This window comes from Salvelinus sp. IW2-2015, unplaced genomic scaffold (assembly GCF_002910315.2).
Source record: "Salvelinus sp. IW2-2015 unplaced genomic scaffold, ASM291031v2 Un_scaffold1140, whole genome shotgun sequence".
NCBI lineage: Eukaryota > Metazoa > Chordata > Actinopteri > Salmoniformes > Salmonidae > Salvelinus > Salvelinus sp. IW2-2015.
In genome coordinates this window covers 225,733-236,777 of record NW_019942751.1, presented here as the reverse complement: position 1 = coordinate 236,777, position 11,045 = coordinate 225,733, and the positions used below count along the sequence as shown (strand labels likewise).

At 46.7% G+C, this 11,045-nt stretch overlaps 1 protein-coding gene across 1 annotated transcript in view; it reads left to right on the top strand.

Moving 5' to 3' along the window:
- nfatc3a (nuclear factor of activated T cells 3a) overlaps positions 1 to 11,045 on the top strand; it is a 93,459-nt gene that overhangs the window by 61,965 nt on the left and 20,449 nt on the right. Inside the window, exons 4-6 of the mRNA XM_024137269.2 lie at positions 4,094 to 4,293; positions 4,857 to 5,029; positions 6,527 to 6,667. Of these exons, the coding sequence (XP_023993037.1) occupies positions 4,094 to 4,293; positions 4,857 to 5,029; positions 6,527 to 6,667 (514 nt within the window). The remainder of the gene's footprint in view (positions 1 to 4,093; positions 4,294 to 4,856; positions 5,030 to 6,526; positions 6,668 to 11,045) is intronic.

Here is an 11,045-nt window from a genome sequence, read left to right as displayed (position 1 = left end):
AGAGTGTCTGGAGCGAAGGGGAAAGGGGAGGGAGGGAGGGAGAGGGTCGGAGCTGAAGGGGTGTGGAAGCGAGGCGAGGGGAAAGCGGGAGGAGGGAGGTAGAGGGTCGGAGCTGAAGGGGTGAGCGAGGGGAAAGGAAGGGAGGAGGTAGAGGGTCGGAGCTGAAGGGGTTGAGGAGCCGACGGGAAAGGGAGGGAGGAGGTAGAGGGTCGAGCTGAGGCGGGAGTGAGGCGAGGGGAAAGGGGAGGGAGGGAGTGTAGAGGTCGGAGCTGAAGCGGGTGAAGAGCGAGGGGGAAAGGTGAGGAGAGGGAGGTAGAGGGTCGGAGCTGAAGGGGGTGAGGAGCGAGGGTAAGGGGAGGGACCGTAGATGTCGGAAGCTGAAGGTTGAGAGTGAGTAAAGGTGAGGCAGGAGGTGATGAGGAAGGGGCCGTGGGGAGGAAGAGGTGAGGAGCTGAAGGGGGTGGAGGAGCAGTGAGGAGCTGAAGGGTGTGAGCGAGGGGAGGACGGGAGAGCGTGAGGAGCTGAAGGGACAGGTGGGAGGAGAGCTGCTTCCATAGTCCGCTTGCCATATCTATACTAGTAATAACAGACCGTAAAGCACCTCATAAAGCCATGCCTAATGACTTTGAGCTTTTTGAAAGTAGAATTAAGGTTTTGTTTACTATCACAGGTAATTGTAATGATAATTATCACTAGTTAGCTATTAGATGTATTTCAAGTTAGAAGGGTTCTCTAGAGATTGAGGATGACCCCATAATAGGGGGATATTATACAGGAAGTAATGTTGATCGTATAAACAACTTTCAGCACATCTAAATATATTCAATTGCCAAAATGAAGAGAAGCTTTTTTGACATTTGGAGTTGCAGTCAGAGTCTGCACATCCATTGTCTCAGAGAGTCGTTGCACTCTATTTCTTATGAGACTTTACCTTTCTGCTAGACTCACCTGGTTCCCTACAAAGACTAAACCTGTAGGGACAACATTAATACCACTATAAAGAGTAGTCCTGTAGGGACAACATCAATACCACTATAACAGCTGTGTTTCTGTATTCAGGTAGGGTTAAATCAATGCTACTTCTCCTATTTGCAGCTCTAAGAGACCATTATAGTGCACCTCTCTTCCTCTCTTTAAAAGCTCTGAAGGACTAATCCATTACTAGGCTGGACTGTTCACCAACCCTGTCCGCTCAGCTGGGTGCCAATGTGTTGTGGATGCCACAGGCCCTATCCCTGACTCTGGCCTTSTTTCGACGGGCYAAATGGCACCGCCTCTGASGCTGATCGCCCGAAGTGTGTGTGTGTGTGTGTGRGTGRGTGRGTGRGTGTCACAGRGTGAGACAAGGATGTGACCTCGCACGCTTCGCCCCYGSCYTCCAAAASCTTCTTAGCGTAGTCAGTGCAGGGTCAGGGAGGAGTCAGATTGTCTCCTAGGTATCAGCCTGTAGCCCGTAGGTCCAACAGGAGKAGGCTTAGAGGGCACACACACTTCCAAGACATCCAGCTAGGAATGACTTTAGGGGGCTTTCCCTGTCCCTTTAAGTTCTATCCTAAGCCTGTGTGTGCCCCTCTGCCAGGTGCTCTTGACTTAACCACCATGTACCATTGTTCTAATGCATGCAATAACAAAATGCTTTTGTTTTTGTTCATTAAAGCAGTMGCTGCATTTGATTAGTAAGCACCCAGTACTTCAGCATGAACAATGCATTGCGGAACTGGAAATTCTAACTGAGACAAATTGTCCAGTACCACATCAACCTGAATTGGAAGTAGGCCTACTGCTCAGCTGTAATGTGTCTGCCGTGTGTTGAAAGGTTAAGAATCAAGAATCAAGTCAAATGGAACAGAACCGGTCTAATCACCCATACTCTAAAGGTCTCCATGTGTTGCTGGTGCTTTCCTAGATGTGCCTGCCTGTATAAATAGGTGGAGCTGCAAAGCAGAGAGGAAAGTGACCTAACCTGGTTGAGTTGAGCCTGGCAGGGCTGCAGTGGCCAGCTGCTGGGCCTGCTTTTAAATTTTTTTGCCAGCTACCCTGAAGATGAATTAACCAGCCAGACCAGACCAGCCGGGCCTTGTAACCAGTAACTAGGCCTATGAGGAGCCAGGTCATAATAAACCCTGCCCCCTCTCGCACTCACTCACTCACTCACTCACTCACTCACTCACTCACTCACTCACTCACTCACTCACTCACTCACTCACTCACTCACTCACTCACTCACTCACACAGAGGTCAGGGAGAGGGGGTGGGTTAGGGTTCACTGCGTAAACAAAGCCCCTGACCAGCATCGTCTTGCCGACTGTGTGTCCCGGGTACCTCACCTTCCTACCCCTATTCAGAACACTGAGGCTTTATGCTGATTAGAACCCTGCTCCTGTCTTCAGTGTTATAGTAGTAGAGGTCTTTACCACCCTGTATGATACCCAGGGGACTCGTCTTCTCTCAAAGACCACTAAACATAACACATCGTTTCCACTGACTCTGTCTGACCCCAACAGGCCCCCATACCTCTATGACCCCGCTGGGTCCCAGCTATGTGTTTTAGTCAGAGAGAAAATAGTCTGAAAATTCAATAAAAACCAATGGAGTGGCTGATAGGATCTCTCCCCCCTAAGTGAGCACACACCACCACAGTCAAGCTTTCAGTTGGAGCTGGAAAGGAAAAGGATGTCCAATAATTGGTTTCAGAGAAAGTAAATATTTTGAAACCTAGCGGCATGTGATTTTTGGTGTTTGGTGTTTTTCTCAGGTACACTTGTTTCCATCCAGACCATAAGTTCACTGTTTTGGCTGCTGTTGGTCTGTGGACCAACTGCATAATGACAACTCCCACCCTCAAACCCCCCTCCTTTCTTTTCTCTTTTTTTCTCCCTCCACACCTAACCTTTTTCTCTCTTTCCACAAACGGTAACGCCGGTGTGTGACGCAGGGTGGGGAGCAGGGGTAACCCTCCAGCTGCAGTGGAGCCAGGGGTTGGATGTGGCTTGGCTGGGTCGGGGAGGTGGGTACAGGGGAGGTGGTGGGTGGAAGTGGTGGTGGAGGGCCCCTGCCAAGCACAACATTCCTAACAGTAGTGGGATTGTGTTGCCGGTGTTTTCTCTGTCCCTCTGAGGAGTGGATGGAGGGGAGGGCCTCTCACCTGCATGGCAGGCTGGTGGCCATTTTGGCTCCTGAAAGAGCCAAGAAGGAGAGAGCAGCTGCACAGGCTGCCCAGGGCTCAGGCCAAGCTGGCACTGGCACCACAGCTGGATCAGGGTCATGGGCGTTGGTTGGCAATTTCACTGACAGGTTTAGTCTAGAACCCAAAACCGCAGCTTSACCAATAAAAGGTTCTTTAAAAGGTGCACGATAGACCACACAGAATGAGTTGAAGATCATATCCGTGGTGACTTGTTTTTCCAAGTTTGCACTCCATTTAGCAAAGTTTTAGCCATTTTGTTTCCGGTACTGTGGTGCACCAAAGAATGTCTTTCAAGATAGATTTTTTTCACTCCATTTCCATGTTCTTTCTCCTTTCTCTCTCGTGTTTTGAAAACGTGTCTCCTCGTTTTTTGCTTGGTCTTTTTGGGTAGCTTCGACCTGTTGGGGGTTTGTCTCGGAAAATACTGGGCTATGGTGGTGGTTCCTCTGCAGAAGGGATTTTGGAGGTAAATGTGCACATGCGGGTTGGGATCCCTGTTAAAACAGAGAGTAGACAAAGGGGGAAATGATGAGGGTCTTTAGTTAGAGGAGGAGAACGTGTTTGCGTGTGTGTGTGCCTGTGTGTGTGCCTGTGTGTGTGTGTGTGTGTGTGTGTGTGTGTGTGTGTGTGTGTGTGTTGACCTGGTTGGACGCCAAGTAGAGGGATCCAGATGAATCTCCAGAGATCCTGCCAGAAATTCCTGACTGACTGGGTTTTCACTTGAACGTTTGAAGCTGACATTTAGGCTAGACTCCCTCCAGAAAAGAGAGAAGTGGGCATTTGGAAGTAAAGGAAATGTGCAGATTGTCCTGGAAGTGCGATGCTCATATGGACTCTATCTACATACTCATGTTTTTTTGTGTGTTTTTTCTCCCCCCTTCCCTCCATATCTCTGCCTTGTCTCAGCTGATGGGCTACAACGAGAAGCCTGTCAACCTACAGATGTTCATCGGCACGGCAGACGACCGCTACCTCAGACCTCACGCCTTCTACCAGGTGCATCGGATCACTGGGAAAACGGTGGCCACCGCCAGCCAGGAGATCATCATCTCCAGCACCAAAGTTCTCGAGATTCCTCTGCTTCCCGAAAACAATATGTCTGCCAGGTGAGTGTCATGGTCGCTCAAGGATTACATTACTCAGTTGAATTGTGAGCGCTACCTCCTAGCACAGAGGAAGACCTTGAAAGTGTAAAAATAACAGTTTATGATCGAACAGGATCGTAATATCCACAGACAGACACACATACATACATACATACACACAGGAGGAATTTTATTTGTCTTAATTCAAACCAACAGGAAGGTTAAGTACAGCAGGAAAATATGAGAATTTCCCACCAAGCATAATATTATGCTTACAATACACTTTATTCCCTTATTTATGGATCTACATTGACCACAGTATATATTTAGGCTTTTATTTCAAAGGCTCTGGTTTTCCAAMATGTTTTGTCTTAGATTTGGTGTTTCCCTCACAGCTGTAGCATTAATAAATCAAATTTACTGCTTTTGCACTTTGTAATTTGACTCAGATGGATATTTTTTCACAATATGATGGCAAAGGTTTATTATGGAATTCGTTCAGCCTTTCATTCAGCCTAATGAATTGCTTAATTGATACCCAATCGGGGGGTGTTGCTTAGCTCCCCTCCCTATCTCTCTTGCAGTATTGACTGTGCTGGCATCCTGAAGCTGCGGAACTCAGACATTGAGCTGCGGAAGGGGGAGACTGATATCGGGCGGAAGAACACGCGTGTGCGAGTGGTGTTTCGTGTTCACATTCCCCAGCCCAATGGGAAGGTTCTCTCTCTACAGGCTGCATCCATCCCCGTGGAGTGTTGTGAGTGTCCAGATCCTGTTCAGATGCACACACACACACATACATACATGCAGTTGAAGTCGGAAGTTTATGATGGCATGGCTTTAGAAGCTTCTGATAGGCTAATTGACATAATTTGAGTCAATTGGAGGTGGACCTGTGGATGTATTTCAAGGCCTACCTTCAAACTCTTTGCTTGACATCATGGGAAAATCAAAAGAAATCAGCCATGACCTCAGACGTCCACAAGTCTGGTTCATCCTTGGGAGCAATTTCCAAACGCCTGAAGGTACCACGTACATCTGTGCAAACAATAGTACGCAAGTTTAAACACCATGGGACCACGCAGCCGTCATACCACTCAGGAAGGAGATGCGTTCTGTCCCATAGAGATGAACGTACTTTGGTGCGAAAAGTGCAAATCAATCCCAGATCAACCGCAAAGGACCTTGTGAAGATGCTGGAAGAAACGGGTACAAAAGTATCTATATCCACAGTAAAATGAGTCCTATAACAACATAACCTGAAAGACCGCTCAGCAAGGAAGAAGCCACTGCTCCAAAACTGCCATAAAAAAAAACAGACTATGGTTTGCAACTGCACACGGGGACAAAGATTGTACTTTTTGGTCTGATGAAACAGAAATAGAACTGTTTGGCCATAATGAATGAAAACGGGGGAGGCTTGCAAGCCGAAGAACACCATCCCAACCGTGAAGCACGGGGGTGGCAGCATCATGTTGTGGGGGTGCTTTGCTGCAGGAGGGACTGAAAAATTATGTCGATATATCGAAGCAACATTTCAAGACATCAGTCAGTAAGTTAAAGCTTGGTCGCAAATGGGGTCTTCCAAATGGACAATGACCCCAAGCATACTTCCAAAGTTGTGGCAAAATGGCTTAAGGACAACAAAGTCAAGGGTAATTGGGTGGGCCATCACAGAGCCCTGACTCAATCCTATAGAAAATATGTGGGCAGAGCTGCAAAAGCTCTGTGGCGAGCAAGGACTCCTCACAAACCGGAACTCGTTTACACCATCTCTGTCAGGCGGAATGGGCAAAATCTACGCCAACTTATTGTGGGACAGCTTCGTGGAAGGCTACGAAACGTTGACCCGCAAGTTAAAGAATTTAAAAGGCAATGCTACACAAATACTAATTGAGAGGTATGTAAACATTCTGACCCACTGGGGAATGTGATGAAAGAGATAAAAGCTGAATAAATAATTCTCTCTACTATTATTCTCCTGAATTTCACATTCTTAAAATAAAAGTGGGGGGGTTGGGGATCCTAACTGACCTAAGAAAGGGAATTTTACTTACTCGGATTTAAACTCTAGGAATTGTGAAACTGAGTTGAAAATGTATTTGGGCAAGGTGTATGTAAACTTCAACTGTCATACAGCCCTTTTACTTTCGCTTACCCCCCCCCACGTCATTCTATTTTTCTCTGTCTCTTTCTATCTTTCCATATGTACATTGCCTGCCTATGTAAATTCCTCGCTACTTCTCTATCTCCACCCAGCGTTCGGCCCAGGAGCTTCCCCAGGTAGAGAAGGCCAGTCTGACCGGCTGTCTGGTCAGCGGGGGAGAGGAGATGGTCATCACAGGATCCAACTTCTTCCCCGAATCAAAGGTCATATTCCTGGAGAAGGGCCCTGGTAAGAGACTTGTACACACAGCGTCTCACACACGGGGGAAATCCTTAGGGACATCCTTGCTGAGGAATGTGATTGTTTTTCTTGATTATTTGTATTATATTTTATTTGACTTTATTTTGTAAATTGTGTATACAGTATGCAGGGCTCCCTTGTAAAAGAGACGTTGGTCTTGATGGTGTTTCCCTGTTAAAATAATAGTAAAATAAAATATTGTTGACTCACAGGCTGACTCTTAATTCACATGGTCGAACAGTCCAACGGATCAGGAGAGATTATTTTTAGATTGTCCTCTTGCTACAATGGTCTTATATCAGATATATACTGTTTGGTTCATCCAAATTAAACAGCTCAGAATATCCACAGTAGCAAATACTCTGTAGTTTGGATCCAGTGAGTTGACCCAAGATCTGGGTTACTTTAGGTACTGTAGCTCCAGCTTAACATAACCATTGTTGTGTAGAAAACAGCGGGAGTGTAAGGACCCTTCTCAACATACTCTAGATAGAACGTCACCATCATCAATCACCTCCACAACACAGAGTTCAAACACGTTCCAATAGCTGATTTARTGACTGCGGAGGAAGAGTCAGACCCAACTAGATAGAAACACCTGGAAAAAGAACAGTCCCATGCCTCCTACAGCCCTGGGGTGCGTTCCACACCATGCTGCTATCCCGCCCACTAGCACTGCTCTACTATTTAAAGCACATCTCTTTTTCTGTCATCCATGGAATGTTACTACTGAGTTATAATACACACATAGAGCAAGAGCCACTAAAAATGGATCTGTCTCTTTTTCTAATCGTCTCTGTCCATCCCAAGAGAAAGATGGGTAGCATATCTGGCTACTGCTACTYACTGACACACAGGTTATCACACACTCACACAGTACAATCTACTGCTTACACCTGACTCCTCAGTCTCTCTCTAGTCCTTATCAGTGTTAATATTTAGCCCTGCCCTGACCTGTTTAGTGTATTAACTTAAGAAGAGAGAGTCTCTGAGTGTGGTCGGTCCTTCTGCTCATACTTTTCCTCTTCATTAATCGCTTGGGTTGAACTTAACTTACTACAACCCACTATTTAGACTCTCCCTCCTTTAACRCTTTCAATAATAAAACACAAGTATGGGCGGGTTCTAGAATGGAAACTGTGAAAGAGTGACAGCATTCTGTGAACCAGTCCCTGCCTGCCCACCATATCTTTGTGAAAGAGGCCAAACTGAATCAAGTTCAAACACGGAGGAGAGTCAAGGGTGCTGTTACTTATTGACTAAGATACATTATTTTGAGAAATTGAGTGGAAACCTTTACCCTAGGAGTGGAGTGGAGGAAACTTGGGCCCTTCAAACATGATGTGTGTCATCATGGGGGAAAGAGAGAGATAATGATGATCTGGTTTGTGTAAATTGTCAATCGTCAAGGCTAATCCAGACACTTATTGCAGAACATGCCTGATTGGAGGGCGAGCGGATGGGAGGAGGAATGAGAGAGAAGAGGAAGGGAAGTAGTAATGACAGAGTTTTCCACCTCCTTCCATAAACATCAGTGGAATCACGTTGAGCGTGAAAGAGAAGTTTATTGTGGTTAGTTAGTTAGTTAATGTATAGTCAGTGTTTCCTGCGGGGGGTAGGGTGGGGACTTAAAGGATGCGGGGTTGGTGGATGGGTCTTCCTGGGGGAGTAGGATGGACTTCATGCGGGGGGTGAGGCTTCATGGGGGTAGGTGGTCTTCCTGTGGGGGTAGGGTGGGGTCTTCCTGGGGGGGTAGGATGGGTCTTCCTGCGGGGGTAGGGTGGGAGTCTTCCTGGGGGGGTAGGATGGGGCTTCTGGGGGGTAGGGTGGGGTCTTCTGGGGGGGTAGGGTGGGGTCTTTCCTGGGGGGGTAGGGTGGGGTCTTCCTGGGGGGGTAGGATGGGGTCTTCCTGGGGGGTAGGTGGGGTCTTCTGGGGGGGTAGGGTGGGTGTCTTCCTGGGGGGGTAGGGTGGGTCTTCCTGGGGGTAGGGTGGGGTCCTTCATGGGGGGTAGGGTGGGAGTCTTCTGTGGGGGGTAGGGTGGGGTCTTCATGTGGGGGGTAGGATGGGGACTTCCTGCGGGGGGTAGGATGGGGTCTTCCTGGGGCATACAAATAAATGCAGTGGCGGCGCACCACTCCTAAATGCACAGAGGAGGAGTGGAGGGTTGGGTAACAGGGATCCCTAGCTCCAGGCACCAGTTGATAGCAAGTACTACATTACGGTTTATGGAATCTCTACTGGACTCTCTTCTTGACTTGTTCAATTCCTATTTTTAAGATTATAAAAGTCACTTTGAAAATAAACGTTTGCTAAATGACCATATTATATTATTATTACCATCAGTAATGGAGCTCTTTTAGTGAGTTGGTTGTCCATCTAGTTTACCAGTTCTTTGTGGGCTTCAGTTAGTTATGTCAATGGACTGGGCTGCACTGCAGATAGGGGAGGAGGGAGAGAGGTAGTTGAAGGGGAGCCATAATGATGCAGGCAGGCGAACTCTGGTCCATCTGGCTACAGCAGGTCTGTCAGTGTGAGGTCTGGTCTTTGGCTCGTTCGCTCATCTCCTAATGCTAGGAAAAGCAGAAAGGTCCTTTCCCTCTGTCCAGATGAAACAGGATCACATCCATTGGCTTCATGCTGACTTCTATCACTTTATTACCTGCTCGGAGGGAGGGAGGCAGGGAGCAGTTTGGCTCAGAGGAAGGGGAATATGAAAAAGGCATTATTATTATTCTGAGGGGAAAAAATATTATTTGACCAGAGTGAACCTCATCAAACAGAGGAAAAGGACCCCTAGATGGAATGACCTGACTATACTGACTGACTCTACTGACTAACTCTACTGACTGACTATTTTGGCCTACTGACTCTACTGGCTTACTGACTCTACTGGCTTAGTGACTGACTGACTGTACTGTACTGACTATACTGGCTTACTGGCTCTACTGGCTTACTTGACCCACTGTACTGTACTGACTATACTGACTGACTCTACTGACTGACTATTTTGGCCTACTGACTCTACTGGCTTACTGACTTACTGTACTGTACTGACTATACTGGCTTACTGGCTCTACTACTGACTTACTGACTGACTGTACTGTACTGACTTTACTGGCTCTACTGTACTTACTGACTCTACTGACTGACTCTACTGTAATGACTACTGTAGGGCCTTGATGAGGGCAGAAGGCGAGTGGAGGATGATGTAAAAAAAAAAAATGGTTGAATTGAAATTGCATTTAACACACCAGGCATCAGTGTTTTTCCTTTCTTCCATACAAAAGGTCTACAAGCTACAGTTATTCTAGCTGTCTGAATAGCTTAGCCCTCATTGTTTTGGTAGATATCATAACACATGGACGTGTTTTTAACTCTGAGAGAGGGGTGGATATAGAACATGTTTTTTCTCTGAGAGGGAGGGGGTGGATGGATGTGTTTTCTCTCCGTCATCAGGTAGGTTCCTGTTGGAGCTTGTTTAGTGGTGGGCGAAGGACGGTGGCAGTACATGTGGGGCCCTCTCCCTCCTCTCTCCTGCCTATTGAATGTCAACATGTGCTGCAGAAATACACRCAGTATGCTGAAGTCAGACAGAGCTAAGGCACCCAAGGTCATTATTCAGTCATTACCAGAAAGCTGACTCYGATACCTAGAGGAGTAGCTYGAGCCCCCCTTTCACAAAAAGAGAAGGAACCTTCCAGTAGAGATACAATWMCCTAAAGTGGCTTATGTCATTAACCTGTTCTGTTTCATTCTGTGGGACAGTGGAATCTCCACTGAGCTCTATAGAAGAGTCTAATGCACCACAGGATTACTGGGGCAAAGACTGTCATCTGCCTCTATTAGGATGAGATCAAGGGCCTTCCTAACTAAAGTAGTATGTTATCTCTCTGAACAGTTATCAATTAAGAGGAGATCAGAGTAGGGCCATCTATTATAGATGGCTATTAGAAGGGGAAGCGTTTGGAAAGAAAAGCTAAATACTGTAGATGTACAGGACTTAGCCTATAACTACAGTACAGCTATAAGGTCCCATTGTAAAGATGGGGAGTCTTTCAYCAGGCATTAGGGCAGATTGTTTTGGGGAAGCCCTTTGGTTAAGTGGAGAAGTAACACAGGTGCAGTCAGATGTAATCAGATCCATATGTGACTTTATGAACAGCATGAAACAGCCCCATTTGCAATTGCAAGTTAGTGTGGCATCATGCAATTTCAAAAAAGTTGTACCTACTTACAACTGTAAGTGACTGCAGTAGTTGTTCAGTAGTAGCTGAATACATTTCTGATTTAGTAGTTGTGATGATGGTGYCTTCTCCTTAACCGCAGCAGCCCGTTATAATTCTCTCAACTGTTTTTCTGAATGGC